The 18,732-nt window shown below is 41.8% G+C and overlaps 1 protein-coding gene across 1 annotated transcript in view; it reads right to left on the bottom strand.

Moving 5' to 3' along the window:
- Positions 1-18,732, bottom strand: part of LRRFIP2 (LRR binding FLII interacting protein 2) — a 114,608-nt gene that overhangs the window by 83,532 nt on the left and 12,344 nt on the right. Inside the window, exons 2-3 of the mRNA XM_049870708.1 lie at positions 14,903-15,048; positions 1,148-1,234 (exon numbers count right to left, since the gene is read on the bottom strand). Of these exons, the coding sequence (XP_049726665.1) occupies positions 1,148-1,234; positions 14,903-14,992 (177 nt within the window). The 5' untranslated portion in view covers positions 14,993-15,048. The remainder of the gene's footprint in view (positions 1-1,147; positions 1,235-14,902; positions 15,049-18,732) is intronic.

The raw sequence follows: 18,732 nt of genomic DNA, 5'->3' as shown, positions 1-18,732 counted from the left end.
TTTCTTTTTTCCCACTTTCTTGCATGAATTTTTCCTCTATTATTAAACATACTTCAAAAATGTACGGCTGACTCGTGGGACAACAAGACTACCTGGCATAACTTAGTTCATGAAGATAATGGTTCACAACCTCGTTTGGTGAGTAGTGTCTGGTGATACAGCTATTGGTCACTTCCCACCTGGAGCAAAGCAGAGTGAACCAAAGACTCAAGCAAGAAATGAGTTCACTGTACTAATGGTCCACATTGTAGCCTGAGACCAGAAGAGCTAGATGGTGCCCGGCTACCATTACCAACAGTTCTGACCAGGGACACAACAGAAGGTCCCAGTTAGAATGGGAGAAAAACGTAGAACAAAATTCAAATTCATAAAAAAAAGACCACACTTACTGGACTGATAGAGACCAGAGGAACCCCCGAGACTACTGCCCTAAGATACCCTTTTAACCTGGAACTGAAGCCATTTCCAGAGGTCACCTTTCAGCCAAATAATAGATTGGCCTATAAAATAAACAATAACACCTGTGAGGAATGTACTCCTTTAAACAATCAACTATACAAGATGAAACAGTCAACATTTACCCAAAAGCAAAGATGAGAAGGCAAGGAGGGGCAGGAAACTGGATGGATGGAAACGGGGCAGGTGGGGTAGAAATGGTGAAAGTGTGGACACACTACAAAACAATCTGTGAATGCGAATCTAATTTGCTGTGTAAACTTTCACCTAAAACACAATAAAACATCCAAAACAAATATAGGCTTGAATGATTTCACAGTAGTTTCCTGTTTAGATATCATAACATTACTAATACAAATACGAGGATATTAATATCCAAATACGAGGGTATTAATAAATACAGTCTTTAAGCCTACCTTTGCTGAGATAAGGAAAGCGAGCACTTACGACAGCGTAATAACTTATAACAATGTGTGCAGTGAGAGCTACAGACGTGCTTGATGTTGTTATCTGAAACAACTATGGCATTGGACTTGTTGATATAAAACAGCTTGTTAAAATACACACATCAGGCTCTACTGTGCCCAGGGTTCCAAAGGGAACCAGATTCACATCAGAATTAGCTCAGTATTAGTTATTTTTTTAGGACTAGCATGAAATTAGGGTTACTCTCCTAACTTCCCCAAATTACCTCTTTTTGTTGGCGTTCCAGTTCTCTCATGCGTATGTCTCTTGCTTCTGCCCGGGCGGCCCGTTTTGCTGCTAGCCTTGCCTCTGCCTAAAAGGCGACAGAAAGATTCAGCTTAAAACAAAACAAAGCAACGACAACCAAAAACACTTCTACGCCAGATCTGAGGATAAGGAGGCGGGAAGGACGGGCTGTCACTCGAGTCCCCAAGCCTCTCCCAAAATCTGGGCCCTCACATTTAACTGTGCATCCAACACATCTCACACAGAATTCATTACGTCTCCTCAGATTGGCTGTTTTCCCTAGAATTTCCTTCCCTATCAATCCGATCGTCCAAACTAGAAAATGCAGAGCCAGCATCTGTTTCGTCTTGGATATCGCCAATACTCATTCCCTAGGTACCATGGACCCTCTGCACTGAGTCTCAAACCCGTGGTCCCTTTCTCTGTCTTAACTGCCTCTGCTTGTTTCAGGAGCTCATCATCTCTCTCTTCTGGAGACACAGCTCACAAACATACAACTCACCCTTTTAAAGTACACAATTCAGTGAGTTTTAGAACATTCACAAGGTGGTACAACCATCACCACTGTATAATGCCAGCGCATTTTCATCATTCCAACAAGAAATCCTACAGCCATTAGCAGCCACTGCCCATCCCCTGGCAACCAATGATCTACTTGCCATCCCCATGGATTTGTCTACTCTGGACACCTCGTACGAATGGAATCACGCAATAGGAACGCCTCATCTTCTGCTTGGACTACTGCAGCCGCCTCTAAATCCATCTACCTGCCTCCAGAACCTGCCCTACAATTCAGCATCTACGCGGTTACGTGAGTGTCAAATCAGCCTTTCTCAAAACACACTTCTGATCGTGTCATTCCATGTAAGACCCACCACTGGCTCCCCATTACCCGTGCTTAAGGCAGTTCCTTAGAACAGCACAAAGAGAAGAGAGAGGAGAAAGAAAGCAAACACAGAAGGTTCCTCACAGTCAGATCCTTCCCTATTTCCCATACTTGTCCCACAGGGACCAGCTGCATCCCATCTCCCTCTGTTCCAGAATCCTCTTCACAGACTGCTTGGCAGGAGGTGTTCTCTCTTCTCTCTTATTCAGCTCAAGTATTACCTTCTGGGAAGACTGCCTCCATTCCCTTCTTTACAAGTTAATACTCTGCACACGCCTCTATTGTGGCTTTATTACACTGTACTAAAAATACATGCTTCTGTCACCCCACAAGTTTCACACCTAAATGTCTGCTCAATAATCATATGAATACATACCTATAAGGAAACAGCTTGATATACCACATGAAACTTAAAAATCTTCTTACTCCTGGGCTTCTATCTTGTGGTTTCCTCTGTTCTTAGCCACAAACCAAAAAACCAAACCCGCTGCCATCGAGTCAATTCTGATTCACAGCGAGCGACCATACAGAACAGAGGAGAACTGCCCCACGTGGTTTCCAAGGACCAGCTGGTGGATTCAAACTGCCGACCTTTCAGCTAGTAGCCGAGCTCTTAACCACTGTGCCACCAGGGCTCCATAACTCTAATTCAGATTTCCCGTCTGATAACTACAGTAGTTGCTTCTTTCCATGTTGTTATATAGGTAGTCCCCAACTTGCAGCATATCTGAGTTACCACAAACCGCACTAACAACTATCTTTTTTTTTTTGGTACATCTTATCATTCGTAGTATGTACTACATACAGTGTTGTAGCATGTAATTTGCTGATGTTATCATTCTCAGGGGTTCACCTGCAGATGTCTACATATAATGTTTCCAACCTCCAAAAACAAATAAAGATCTGATTTATAAAGATACTGACAATAAAACGCAGTAATAATGAAAACATTAAAAAAAGCCAACGGAGGTATTCAACTTACGTCAGAACCAACTTAACGGTGGAGCTGTCGGGGCAGAGCCCGATTGTAAATCAGGGACTGCCCGTATTTGTGTCCAGTTCTCAATAAGGGCTCGGCCAGTGGTTACAAGGGTCTACCAGGTGTAAGCAACTATGGTAGGCGCTGAAAATATAGAGTAAGACAACACCTCTGCCCTAAAGAAGCTCATGATCTAGTTGAGGAATACAGAGATACAACGCTTATAGGGAAGGAAGCCATGCAGGCAGAAGCAATTAGTTTTACCTGGCAAGACCACAGCAGGTTTCTAAGGAAAGCAGACAATTTAATGCAGTAGTTAACTCTTATTCAACTACCCCTGTTTTGGCAACTTCCTAGGCTGCTTAACTGGCCCTTTAACAGCAAAAGTTCTACAAAGTACACTACAGTTTACAAATCTCAAGACCTAATCACCGACATGTCCAGAGCAACTAGTCTTCTCAAGTGGATTTTATATTGGTCTCTGTCTCTGCTTTAGGTTATCTACCTTCCCCGCCCCTCTGATCCTCGGTGGACACCACTTTCTTACCAGGGTATCTTATATAAAAAGATTTCCAGGCTAAGTTATGCTTAGCAAAGGGAAAACAACAATTACAAAAGCAGATGGCAAAAAATTACAAAGTATTTTTTTCTAGGAATAACTTCTTGCCTCTTTTTTTACGAGAGTCAGCAATGTGTAGAAGTTCTCGTTTCCGGTATATTCATTTTGTATAGTCATGCGCCATATAACATCCCTTTGGGTGCTGTCCAGCCACATATACAACATGGTCCAGCCTACACCCTCCAGGGGATATCCACAGCCCAACACAACCTGGCAGCAAGCCCACTCTGCTGCTCTTCCACCTGCGGGAACGAGGCACCCGTGCCACTGGAAGGAGTGGGGACCCAATCCTGCTCCAGAGGGCCCAAGGTCAGCAGGCATCGTGGGGCCCAGCCAAGGCAGGGGCACCAGGCAGGGTCACTGGGACCCCGCGGGGCATTCACCGGAGGCGTCCGCAGCAGAAGCTGCCTGGGCCTAACGCTGAACAGCAGCCCCAGCCCCTGCACCCGGGAGCCCTGCGCTCTGCGGACCCAGGTATTCACACAACATCCAAATAACATATTGTCCTATTTCACAGAAGGTACGGCAGACGCGAAACAACGCATGACTGTACCTGTAGCCTTCCGTAGAAATTTAACACGAGAAGGCTGATTTCATCCTTCTAGGATCTCTCTGTGGACAATTCCGCACAATTTGTACTAATATAGGGCTTCCCTCGAAACCTAAATTACAGACAATTGAAATCTCTCCTCTAATAACAGTTCTTGGAGAACGAAAGGGAAGCTGAGGGACAGAAAGAGCATGGGCTTCAGAGCTAAACAAACACTGCCCAGAGGCAACCATTCCACCACCAGTCTGGCCGCCTGGAAAAACGCATGTGAAGGCAACTAAACAGCAGGCTTTAAAAGGGTAGACAGGATTTACAAGGACTTCACCTGGTTCTGTCTATACAGTGCCACCAGAGGGCTGAGCAACAATCACAGGAGTAGCAAACAACAACCACAGGAATAGCAAACAACACTAACCCCAATCTGGCAGACAAAACACGCTCTGCACTGACCCAGGCATATGTTAAAATGAACAGCTGTGGATAAACAAGCGTCCTTCTAGGTAGTAACACTAGCATCTTTCCCTCATAACAAGATTGCAAGGAACAGCTGCTACAGATTAGTGTTACTTTAATGCACACTCACACATACAAAATAAATGGCACACAACAATAGAAGACAACAGAAATTTAACTAAGTTCGAAACACAGTTAAAAAGTTAGCATAAGACAAATAGAAACTACAATGAGATTCCATCTCACTCCAACAAGGCTGGCATTAATCCAAAAAACAGAAAATAATAAATGTTGGAGAGGCTGTGGAGAGACTGGAACACTTCTACACTGCTGGTGGGAATGTCAAATGGTACAACCACTTTGGAAATTGATTTGGCGCTTCCTTAAAAAGCTAGAAATAGAACTACCATACGATCCAGAAATCCCACTCCTCGGAATATGTCCTGGAGAAGTAAGAGCCTTTACACAAACGGATATATGTACACGCATGTTCACCGCAGCACTATTTACAATAGCAAAAAGATGGAAGCAACCAAGATGCCCATCAACAGATGAATGAATAAATTATGGTATATTCACACAATGGAATACTACGCATCGATAAAGAACAATGATGAATCTGTGAAACAATTCATAACATGAAGGAATCTGGGAGGCATTATGCTGAGTGAAATTAGTCAGCTGCAAAAAGACAAATATTATATGAGACCACTGTTATAAGAACTCGAGAAATAGTTTAAACAGAGCTAAGAAAATATTCTTTGATGGTTATGAGAGTGGGGAGGGAGGGAGGGAGGGAGTATTCACTAATTATAGTAGACAAGAACTATTTTAGGTGAATAGAGGGACAACACACAATACAGGAGGTCAGCACAACTAGGCTTAACCAAAAGCAAAGAAGTTTCCTGAATAAACTGAACGCTTTGAAGGCCAGCATAGCAGGGGCAGAGGTTTGGGGACCATGGTTTCAGGGGACATCTAAGTCAATCGGCATAATAAAATCTATTAAGAAAACACTCTGCATCCCATTTTGGAGAGTGGCATCTGGGGTCTTAAACGATAGCAAGCGGCCATCTAAGATGTTGGTCTCAACCCACCTGGAGCAAAGGAGAACGAAGAACACCAAAGGCACAAGGTAACTATGAGCCCAAGAGACAGAAAGGGCCACATGAACCAGAGACTATATCAGCCTGAGACCAGAAGAACTAGATGGTACCCAGCTACAACCGATGACTCCCCTGACAGGGAACACAACAGAGAACCTCTGAGGGAGCAGGAGAGCAGTGGGATGCAGACCTCAAATTCTCATAAAAAGACCAGACTTAATGGTCTGACTGAGACTAGAAGAACCCTGGAGGTCATGGCCCCCAGACCTTCTGTTAGCCCAAGACAGAAACTATTCCCAAAGCCAACTCTTCAGACAGGGATTGGTCTGGACTACGGGATACAAAATGATACTGGTGAAGAGTGAGCTTCTTGGATCAAGTAGACATGTGAAACTATGTGGGCAGGTCCTGTCTGGAGGTGAGATGAGAGGGCAGAGGGGGTCAGAAGCTGGCTGAATGGACACGAAAACAGAGAGTGGAGAGGAGTGTGCTGTCTCATTGGGGGGGAGTAACTAGGAGTATATAGCAAGGGATATATAAATTTTTATATGAGACACTGACTTGATTTGTAAACTTTCACTTAAAGCACAACAGAAATTAAAAAAAAAAAAAAGTTAGCATGAGACATGAAATCAGAAGTATTCAGGAGCCTAAGTCATTTGAGTACCTGTAGAGTTTTTATGCTGATATAACCCAAATTCTTAAAAGTTAATATGAAAATGAAGAGACTGGAAATTCAGGTCCAGAAGTTATATAATGTCAGGTAGGCCACAGGACCGAGTTTCTAAAAAAGGTTCTCAACACTATGCTTTCATATACGCGGTACATCAGGCTGATTAACGGAAACAACGTCTAACTGGGCAGGTATGGATATTTTTTCTTCTTAGAGTGGTAAAAATGATGACACAAAAAGTAAAAATATATTTGACAATAAAATTAAATCCATTCCTCACTAAATGCTTGGGCAAACGGAAAAAGAGAATGACAGCAAAAACGGTGGGCTTTGATCACTCCTGGGACAGATGCCTGAGGTTGTATTTCGAATTTGTAGAATATTCACTTTATCACTCAGCTAATAATTAAGAATGGTATAGTGTCCACTAAGAACGAACTTCTAGGAAAAGATGAGAACTAACCAGGTACGATGGTTTGAGTGGAGTCCTAAGTGGCCCAAAGAGTTAAACGCTTGACTGCTAACCAAAAGGTTGGTGGTTCGAACCAACCTAGCGGAGCCTTGGAAGAAAGGCCTGGTGAATTAGTCCTGAAAAATCGTCCACTGAAAACCCTGCGGAGGACAGCTCTACTCCGACATGCGTGGGGCTGCCACGAGTCGGAAGCGACTCACAGCAAGGGGTTTTGTTTTGTTTCTTCCAGTTAAATAAACACAGAGGAGAGGATTAAAATAAACTGGCTGTGGCTGCAAGTGGCATTCCAAGTCAGAGACTGATCGGAAAGGAATCCTGTCATAAATCTTCCATCTGTGCAGTGGGTCTACCAGTAGGGAGGGATCTATGTGATCCCCTGGACACTGCTCAGTTTCCTGGGGAAATAATCCACAAAATGAATTTCATTTGGGACTGTTACTTGGAAAATAATGGTTATGTTTATTTAAAAACAAAACAGTTTGAACCCATGTTCCTAAGATTCAAAGGCAGGAGAGTTAAGTGTAAATTATACACTTCTATGTATTTTGTGTGTGTGTGTGTGTGTCAAATTAAGATAGGTCCATCAAGGAAACATACTTAATGTACTGCAAATAAGTAAGTGTATTCTTTCAGGATATACATATCCTAAGGATACAATGAACCAAAACAGCTACCACCTCAACACTGGGTCACAGGAAAAATGTACAGACAATTTGTAAATGAACAGGAAGGAGAGCATTCCCAGGAAATACAACGTCAGTGGTCTTCATTCTCAAGGAAGCTCATGGTCTGGGAAGCCTCATCAGTTCAGCACTTAGCCTTGTCATTACTCTATTTCTGATATTTTAGCATTTCCCCCCCTCCTGTGCTATTTCCCAATCTTTTCATGACAGAGGAGTTTCCAGGCCAAATGGGAATGCTCCCTCCACACCTGCCAAGGCACCAGCAGACATACCAGTGTCAGTAACCACCTCCCCCCCACCTACCTTACTTTTTCTCTGGTCCTACTGAAAAGCTGTCTCCCTCGTCCTGCCCTGCTGTTCAAGATCAACCACCACCCCACCGCACACACCCTCTACACTAGGACGTGAACCCAGTCATCCCCAGGGGCCTTGCTCCAGACATCCCATCTCTCCTCTCTCGTCCTCACTCTCTCCCTTTTTGGCTCTTTCTCCTCATCAGAAGTAGGTTCAAAATCTTTCCCACCTTGAAAAAAAAAAAAAGGCAAAACATCCTGATTCAGTTCTGCCTGGTATTCTCTTTACAGCCCAGTTTCCTCCCTGCTCCCTCCTCACTTCCCACTCTCTTCAGCTGACTGCAGTCTGGCATCTGCCCAAAGCACTTCACCGGAATTGCTCATGCAAAGGTCACTAATGACCCCTAACTACCAGAGCCAACAGCATTTTTCTCTTCTTATCTCACTTGTCCTTTCTGGACTTCTGACATCACTGACTGCTCACCCCTCCTGAAAACTCTCTTCTCTTGGCTTCCTGAAGCACTAGTCTCTCCTGGTGTTCCTCTGGGCCCTCTGGCCTTTCCTCCTCAATATTCTTTGAAGGCTTATTTTCTTCTGCTAGCTTCTTACACTTTACCATAACCAAGGCTTCCTGGCTTGATCCCTTGCTCTTCTCACTCTATGTCCTCTTCCTGGGTGATGTTGACAGTCTGGGAATCTTTACATCCAGCCTGCACTTTCTACCACAATCCTGATCTAACCGGGTATTAAACGCTGGGACAGCCTCACTAGAGCCTCAGACTCAATGTATCACAAACGGAATTTATAACCTTTCCCTTAAACCTCTACCTCTTTACACCCCCATTCCTCTGTCCTGTTACCCAGAAACTGAAAGGGAAAAATCATCCTAAGATTCTTCCTTTTTTCTTACCCCGCCTCCCGCAGCCAAGTCACTAAATCTTGACTATCTCCCATGAAGATTCTGTTCAATATTTTCTCCTTGCTCTCCACTCCCACTGTCACTGCCTTCAATTCAGGTTCTCATAATCTCTTACCAAGTTACTGCAGCAGCTTCCTAACCAGTCTTCCTGCCTATCAGACACCCTCCACATGGTGGCTAAAACAATTATACTGTCACTCAAAGCTAAAAAAGGTTTTAGCCTGCAATGGTTCCCCCCGACGGCTTTCAAAATCAAATTTTAACTGCTCAGCACACAAATTCCTTGATGACTGTGTCCTCCTCCTTCTCCAGCATCATCTCCTCCCATCCCCCAATCTCTCTCCAGCCATCCTGAGCTACTATTCTGGCCGTTTTGGCTGTCTCACACCTGTAGAGCACTTACGAAGCAATACACAGAAACACAGAAAACAAGACTGTTCATGGAGATCTATGCTAGAACTTTTAGGACATGGACAGGAAGGATACCTCCCAATTTTATTACAGAGGTCTCATAAGCAAAAAGAGAGGGAGGAATAGGCCCAGGTCTTAAACATGGTTTATAATGTCCCCTCCCTCCCCCTTTATTTCTTTTTTATAGACTTTATCTTTTAAGAGCAGCTTTAGGTTTACAGAAAAGTTGTGCAGGAAGGAGAGCGTTCCCAGGAACCTCCTTCCCCATGCTCCTGTGGGATATACATCAGAACTGGTGAACCAACACTGACACATTATCACTAGCCCCCTTCCACCTTTTTTTAAGAAAAGATCTGAAACAGTTGTGACAAAATGTTGACATTCATTAATGGTGGGTGATAGACTCACTGTGTACTTATTATTACCAAAATTTTTCTGCATTTAATATAGTTCAAAGGATAGCACAGGATATATATCAGCAATGAACAATCTGAATAGAAAATCAAGGGGGGAAATCCCATTTACGACAGAATCTGAAAGAATAAAATGCCTAGGAATAAATTTAACCAGGGAGGTAAAAGACCCATACACTAAAACTATGAAACATTGCTGAAAGAAATTAAAGAAGACCTAATAAACGGAAACACAGCCTGTGCTCACAGAAGACTTAATATTATTAAGATGTCCCTACCACTGAAAGAGATCTACAGAACCAACATAACCTCTATTAAAATTCCATCAATCATTTTTGCAAAAACGGAAAAGCTGATCCTCAAATTCATATGGAATTACAAGGGGCCCAAAATAGCCAAGACATTCTTGAAAAGGAAGAACAAAACAGGAGGACTCATATCTTCCAACTTCAAAACATACTATAAAGCTACAGTAATCAGAAAAGTGTAGTACTAGTATAAGGATAGAGATGTAGGCCAGTGGAATATAACTGAGCGTTCAGAAATAAACCCAGGCATCTAAGATTGCTGACAAGGACACCAAGTCCACTCAACGGGGACAGAACAGTCTCCTCAATAAGGTGTGCTAGAGCAATTAGATCTCCACAGGCAAAACCATGAAGCCAGACCAATGCATCACACCATAAATGAAAATTAACTCAAAATGGAGCCAACCCGCTGCCATTGAGTCAATTCCAACTAACAGAGACCCTACAGGACAGAGTAGAACTGCCCCCAAAAGGTTTCCAAGGAGCGGCTGGTGGATTCAACTACAGACTTTTTGGTTAACAGTTGAGCTCTTAACTACCGCGTCACCAATGGACCAACAACCTAAATATAAGAACTAAAACCATAAGACTCTTAGAAGAAAAGACAGGAATGACATTTAAAGAACTTGTTTTTGATAATGGATTCTTAGATATGACACCAAAAGAAAGAGCAATAAAAGAAAACTAGATAACCTGGACTTCATCAAAATGAAAAACTTCTTGTGCGTCAAAGAACTTTATTAAGAAAGTGAAAAGACAACCTATGGAATAGAATATTGGGGAACCATATATCTCAAAAAGGTTTAATATCTAGAATATACAAAGAACTCCTACAACTCAACAACAAAAAGCCAAATTAAAAAATGAGCAAAGGATTTGAACAGACATTTCTCCAAAGAAGATATACAAATGGCCCACAAGCCTATGAAAGGATGCTCAAGGTCTTTAGTCATTAGGGAAATACAAACAAAAACCACAAAAAGATATCATTTTACATCCACTGTTGTTGTTATATGCCACTGAGTCAGCAACCGAGGACAGCTGTTATCACAAAAAAACAGAAACAAACAAATGTTAGTGAGGATGTGGAGAGATTGGAACCCTTGTCCACTGCTGGTGGGAATGTAAAATGGTACAGCCACTATGGAAAAGAGTCTGGCAATTACTCAAAAACTCAAACAAAGAACTACCATATGACCCCAGCAGCTCCACTCCTAGGTATATACCCAAGGGACTAGAAAGCAGGGACTCAGACAGATACACGTACACCAATGTTCACTGCAATATTATTCACAACAGCCTAAAGGAAGAAACAACCCAAGTGTGCATCAATAGATAAACAGGATAAACAAAATGTGCCATACACATGCAATGTTTTATTCGGTCATAAAAACAAAGTATGACACATGCAACATGGATGAATCTTGAAAACATTATGGTGCATGAAATAAGTCAGATACAAAAGGACAAACACTGTATGATCCCATTTAAATGAAATATCTAGAATAGACAAATACATAGACAAAAGCATATTAGTTACCAGGAGCCGCAGGGAGGAAGAAATGGGAGCTGCTGCTGAAGGAGACCGAGTTTCTGTGGGAGCGATGTAACGCTTCTGAAAATGGACAGTGCAGACAGTGATGCTGGCAGCACAACATGGCAAAGCTAAGTCATGCGCCAAATTATACACTTAAAAATGGTTAAGATGGCAAACTTTTTGTTATATATATATCTCACCACAATAACATTTAGGGGGAAAAAATGGTACATGAAAACACACACCCAAATGCCTTTAAAAATCAAACCCATTGCCATCGAGTCAATTCCGACTCATAGTGACCCTACAGGACAGAGTAGAACTGCCCCACTGGGTTTTGAATCTGGTGGATTCGAACCACCGGCCTTTTGACTAGCAGCCGAACTCTTTAACCACCACGCAGCCAGAGTTTCCCAAATACATTCAAAAGAAGAAAATTCTCTAAATTTAAAACTTTTGTCCTACTATGATCGTGGAACAATTTTTAAAGGGAAGTAAATTAAAAATTCATAATTTGACAGAAATGTACTGAACTAGGCCAAGAAAGTTTGGAAATCACCAGCTTGCTCTTACATCCATAATATACATAAAACTTACACCACTGAGATGAGTAAAAGAGAGATATGTTATAATCTGTGCCTTTATAGGCTGTGCTTTAATTTCAAGAAATTTGAAATAATACAAAACTCTAAAGACATTCAAGGACAATGACTAAGATTCAGGTAGCTAAGACTCAGAGTTTACTGTGTTTAATTTTGTTTATTCTTCTGTGACACTCATGCCGAAAGAACACTGAACGACAAATTCAGAGACATAATATTTATTGTGTTGCCATGGTTTCCAAATGAACAAATAAAATTATTACTCATCTCCTAGCAACTTCCCTTTAGTACAAACCCTTAGGTAGCATTTTTATTCTTAGACCTTATAATGTAATTACGTTGAACCACTTTTTTAAGCTTTTGGTAGTTGAGGACTATTTAAATTTTTCTGTGCATAAACACCTATACATAATAGATAAAATCTAAAGATTTTAATTCATCTTCTTCAGATGTCAAACAACTGTATCTTCCTTTTATTCAGAAATTTTTGGTAGCAGAAATATTCTTTTGGAATGAGAGAGGAAATCTAAGGTTATGGGCTTTATTACTCAGGTTTGACTACAACTTAATAAGTGGATGGCACAAGAAAACTGAGACTTTGGATCTGCAATGGAATATCTAACCAACGGGAAGAAATGTAAAAACCAAGTCCAGCAGAGATACCTTCAGGGAAAGGAGGAGGCTACTGTAACTCAGAGGCATAGTGAAGGTCATGACAGTCGGTGTTACGCCAAAGAGTCTTCAGCCACTGAGGCCAGACAAAGCCTTCAGGCTCAAGGCCACTGTCAGGTGCCATGGAGACAGCTGGGCCCTGTGGCAGCCCCATGTGTGCAGAGTAGAAATGCACTCTGTAGGGTTTTCAAGGCTGTGACCTTTCAGAAGCAGATCACCAGGCCTGTCTTCCAAGGCGCCTCTGGGCGGGTTTGAACTGCCAAAACCTTTCTGCCAGTAGTCAAGTGCTCAACCATCTGCACCATCCAGGAACTCCTAAGGCTCAGTAATCCTTCCTCAGTAAGAAGAACAAATCACGGGGCACTGAGAGGACTAAGAGTGATCCTGACCATCACAAAGACGAGTGACCATGGCCAGGCCATGCACTGGGGCAGCATGAGGGGGAGGCTGCCCGCCACAGCTCCCACCCTCCTCTGCCTTAGCTCAGGTGGGTACACGGGGCAACTACGGAGAGAGGTCTGTACTTGAAGGGCGTTAGCTGGATTCATGCAGAGTGCCATGGGAAGGGTGTGGGCTCAGGTGGGTACACGGGGCAACTACGGAGAGAGGTCTGTACTTGAAGGGCGTTAGCTGGATTCATGCAGAATGCCATGGGAAGGGTGTGGATGCAAGCTTTGCTATTTCCTAGCTGTGTGACCTTGGAAGTTACCTAACTTTCCTGTGCAATGGTTTCCTCCATCTGTAAAATGGAGATAATAATTAAACCAATCTCAGAGTTTGTGAGGAGTAAAAATGCAATAGTGTCTGCCATATAGCAAGCGCTGAATAAGTGCTAGTTAGGGCATCAGAATCCTACCCAATTCTTTCCAGGAGACATTACACCCCTGGCTCCCCCTCCACAAAAAAAGAGTTCAAATACTTGGTGACGGTGCAGAAAGTGCCTAGAAGGGGCTGGCATTCTTCCCCTTAGAGAAATCTAGGCAAACCTCTCCAATTCTGGAAGTAAATATTTTGGGTAATTTCAATTTCCAACTAAAAATATGTGGCTTCTAAAGTGCTTCATTAGTGCAGGTATTTAAGAGCATGGTAAAGTAATACCTACTATTTCATTTTAAATATCTTTTACTTCTTTTATCTAAAAATATCCCAATGATTTTCAAAGTAATTTTGTTAAAGTAATGTCACAATTTTTTCATCAGTTTTTAGATGATCACTTTTCTTTGCTTCAATACCCTCCTACAGAACCCAACTTCTAATTTCAGAAGCTAACTCAGTAGTTTGTCAGAGGAAAGACACAACAATGAGCTGGAACAAAAGAAGACTGTGTAATATGTCAAAAGGAAACAGCAATAGTCCTAAATGAGTTACTTACTAAGAATAACAAAGAGGAAGTGATGAGGGAATAGTTCTCACCAAAAGAATATAACTTAGCGATACCCCAAGCAATTCTTGCACCAGATTAGTTTATGGTCAAGTCTGCAGCTGCCGATGGAGTTAGGGTCTGAAACGAAGTCGGCACCTCACTAAAAAGCCCCAGCTGGGAGTTCTCTTAAATTTCCAATATGCAACAGGAAATGCTGCCAGTGATTCAATAGGTGACACTCTTTTTTTTTTTTTCTGAGTTGTCAACAAACTGAAACAAAAATACCTGAGAAGTTGTTACCACCTAGAAGAATTAATTAAAAACTCCACTGCCATATTCCAAAAGGCAACCGCTGAGACACTGAATCCGAACACACACCAGTGAGGGTCCTCTCCGTCAACACTCGTGCAACGCTTCCGGGAAACCGACAGCCCAACCAGCATTTCTAATTAACTCTCATATTTTCAACAATGTAATCAGCCTGTTTAATACTGAAAATCAATTGCACATTTCAATACATTCGGACAAGTACCTGCAACTCCAGTAACCCACTGAAACAAAATGAAAAATTAACTTTAGGTGAGTTGAATAGGTATCCAAGTATAACTAAAATTTGCATAATAACCATACTTTATTCTAATACAGCATTCTAGAGAAAGCCAGCCCTAACAGCTAGTTCACTGTAAGCATCTGAAACTAGTTCAGTAAGTGAACGTCTGTATCACTCTCACCCTAGCGTCTTTACAATACCCTCAGCTGTGCAACCCAGAGTTGGGAGGGGGTTTTCCAGACACACCTCTCTCGCAATGTGACTCAATGCCTCGTCTTCTGCAGAAAATCGGTCTTTCACAGGTGTTCTTTTCCTTCCAGAACCAGGAGTCCCCATCTTGACTTCTTAATAGTCTTTTAACTCTGAGAAGTGATTTCACTCCGTTTTCAGTCCTGAAATAAACAGAAACAGAATAATTTATGTTTCCCTTTGTGCAGTGTTAATGCTCACCTACACATTCACTTTTAACCAAAAGTCGTTTAGTCTAAAGCTTTGAGAGAACATGCTCAAGAGGTTTTAATATAGAGCCTTAAAGTTACAAAGGTAACTTTGATTCTTGTGTAATTTAAGAAAAAATCCAATTAAACCATTACCACATAACAAATGAAGGCTTATTATACTACAATTAACAATAATCAACACTGTTCATGCAACAAATATCTGAGCATCTCTTATTGCCAAGCGGCTAGGAGTAGGAATCGACTCGATGGCAATGTGCTTGCTTTTGGTAGACAGGAGGTGCAGAAAACACAGGGATGAGCAAACTGATGTAGTTCAATGACAAAGACCACGCCTATGGACTTCTATCATCGTTATTATTACTGTAATTACTAAATAGATCCATTTCTATAAAAGATAAGAAAACCTCATCTGCCAGGGTTAAATCACAAGAATGATGAAGGCCATCTAACCTATGAGAGTGCCTATCAATTTATTCCTCTCTCTCTCCCACACACACCCATGAGAAGTACAACTCAGTTAGCTACCAAAGCAAAAACCAAACACGATGCCATCAAGTCCATTCTGACTCACAGCGACCCTACGGGACCGAGTAGAACTGCCCCATACAGTTTCCACGGAATGGCTGTTAGATTCGAACTGCCGACTTTTTGGTGAGCAGCCAAGCTCTTAACCACTGTGCCACCAAAGCTCCTTAGTTAGCTACCAAAACAAAAGCAAACCCATTGCTGTCAAGTCAATTCCAACTCAGAGCGACCCTACAGCTGAATACCCATAAATTTAAGGTTTTATCTCCTAGTTTTAACAAAATAAACTAGAGAAGTTTTATTACAGGGTGAGTCACAAACAAATTCTCAAGTCAGTCTGTCCTAACAGAATTCACTCTAGTAAAACTGTAGATGATTTTAACCTACTGGAATTTACTTGATTCAGGCAAAAGAAAACAGAACCACTCCACCAAACCACTCTTCCAAAAAAGCTGTCTCCCATGGGAAATCAGGCCATTCCCCTCTTATCTGACACCATTTCTCATTCCCACCAAGCTAGCTTATTATGTTTGTTAACCAAAATGAAGACTGATGATGGTTTATGAGTCTGCCATAAAAAGTATCTGGACATGATAAGTAAGAAAAAGACTAATTCCAATGGAATCTATAAGAAGAATGTGTGTCTGAAAGCAGCCACTGATAAGCCCCAGTCACAAAACCAAGACAGTTCCTGAAAAGCAGGGTTACAGGAGTTTTCTCAGACATCCACCATTATTCTTAACCTCAGCATAATTTTAAAGCTCCTGTCCTTACTTGACAGTAATGGTGTATACAAACATTAGCCGCCCGAGAAAAAAGCAACACGCAATGCACAGTTTCTTTTCAGACTGGAGTGCCAACTGAACTAAGGCACAGTAACACTGTCATCCAAAATTCGTCCTTCGGCCAGCTTTCCGAAGACGCACTGAAAGACATTTCAAAAAAGCAGGAGACAAAAAAAAACACAGATACTTTCTAATTCCAGACACGTAAAAATGATTCCAGAAGTAAAAAAAAAAGACTTGGCTAGAAATACACCAAAAGATTAACAGTGGTCTGGTTACAAAGACAGGGTTATGAGTGCACTTTTTTCTTCTTGGTTCTCTAAAATTTCAATAGCGTAGGAAAAAGAGGGAACACACTTTAAAATATTTTTAGATTAAAAATAAAAAGTTTAGTTCCTCAAGTCCAAGGCTCAAAGAATAAACTGGCCCTGAAGTGGGTAAGCCTCAGATTCGAGGCAACGTGCTGTGAACTGAGGCACACGACCTAAAGCCACTGCTGGTGGCCGTCTTTTGAACGCACTTTTCTTTTCCTTCTTTCTCCTCTTTCCCCATACTCCATTTCTCTTCTTTCTCAACTAACACTGCCTAACACTTGCCGGGGTACTCCCAGTACACAGATTTATGTAAGAACTATCTTTTCTTACGACAGTTCTAAACAAAACCAGACAAAACTGCTTCAACAGGCTCCAGGCAGAGGTACAGGACAAGCAGGAAAAAAAGAACAATTTTTTGCTTGTCTTCCTTGCGCCTATCTACAGAGGGTAAACCCACTGCTGAAGAGTTGATTCCAACTCATAGCGACTCTACAGGACAGAGAACAGCTCCATAGGGTTTCCAACACTGTAATCTTTAGGGAAGCAAACTGCCACATCTTTCTTCCACGGAGCAGCTGGTGGGTTCAAACCACCAACCCTGTGGTTAGCAGCTGATCACTTAACCACTGCGCCACCAGGGCTCCTATCTATAGACAGTATCTAGATGTTATGTGACTGACTGGCTAGGTCCTGTCACCTTCTTCAGTTGCTCATGAAACAAATCAATCATTACTTTGTTCAGAGAACAATCGAGTACTTCTGGAAGAACTATATCCTTTGTACTCTTGTCAGATATCCTTACTAGCATTAGAAAAATTAAAGGTTTTCTGCTCCTATGCAATCCACCTTCTAGTAACTTCTATATTAGAAGATTCTATAGTGGAGATGTGGGGAAATCTTAAAAGAAATAAAATTCCTAATATAGCCAATAAAAACAACTAAAAATATATATATTTAGCCAATGGGAAACTGCTTTTCAACAAAATGATAAAAATAAGCACATGGATTTGAAGGCAACCTTGAATAGATTATTTCCAGCTTCTGATCCTGATGGATTTTCGGGATGTTTCTATACCAAGGAGGTTTCCCCGAGAATACTTTTCTTGGTTTTAATCTCTCCCAGATTTTCCTTAGTGGTACTGGCCAAATTAGCAAGCTATGCACTTACATCAACTGACAAAAAAAAAAAAAAACTGCCTCCATTTTGCCAGCTCCTTTACCTAGACAATGTCAAGTTGATTTTCTCCAGACGGGTTTGTCATTAAGTATCTGTTTCCTTAAAAGATGAGAATTCCTTAAGGATGTTATGGAATATAAGCCTTCCTAAACAGACATTAATAAGGCTTTCTCTTTGCCAATGAATTTCTCATATGTGTCAAAAATAGGCATTCCGCCACACTAAAAGTGGTGTTTCAATCACGATATTGTTCCCTTTTGTGAGAACAGACTGTGCACATAATATCAGCATGTCACATTCTAAATACAGCACACTCAAGTTCTGTGCCTATCTGGATCTTGAGAGGTGCAGACCTCTATAGCTAGGTATCGCATCATGGAGAACTCATTTATTGCTGTAACGTATCTTTGCATGAGGGCAGTCACTTCGGTAAACGCTAAACCAAACCAAAAACCAAACCCAGTGCCGTCGAGTCGATTCTGACTCATAGTGACCCTATAGGACAGAGTAGAACTGCCCCATAGAGTTTCCAAGGAGCGCCTGGCGGATTCGAACTGCCGACCCTTTGTTTAGCACCCATAGCACTTAACCACTAGGCGGCCAGTGTTTCCTACAGTTAACGCTAGCCTGTGCCAAAACATTTAGTAGTTATTCCTAAGTAAATCCCAGTATCTGCAATGACACCAGGACTAGAAACTTATGTGACTGTTGCTATCACAGGACAAAATTTAAAATGAGAGGATCTGATTCTCTGAATTGCCCTTTTCACTTCCTAAACCTTGGTTTCTTCGTCTACAGAGCAGAAATAAGAATT

The sequence above is a fragment of the Elephas maximus genome, chromosome 27 (assembly GCF_024166365.1).
Source record: "Elephas maximus indicus isolate mEleMax1 chromosome 27, mEleMax1 primary haplotype, whole genome shotgun sequence".
Lineage (NCBI taxonomy): Eukaryota > Metazoa > Chordata > Mammalia > Proboscidea > Elephantidae > Elephas > Elephas maximus.
This window is presented reverse-complemented; position numbering and strand designations above follow the sequence as displayed.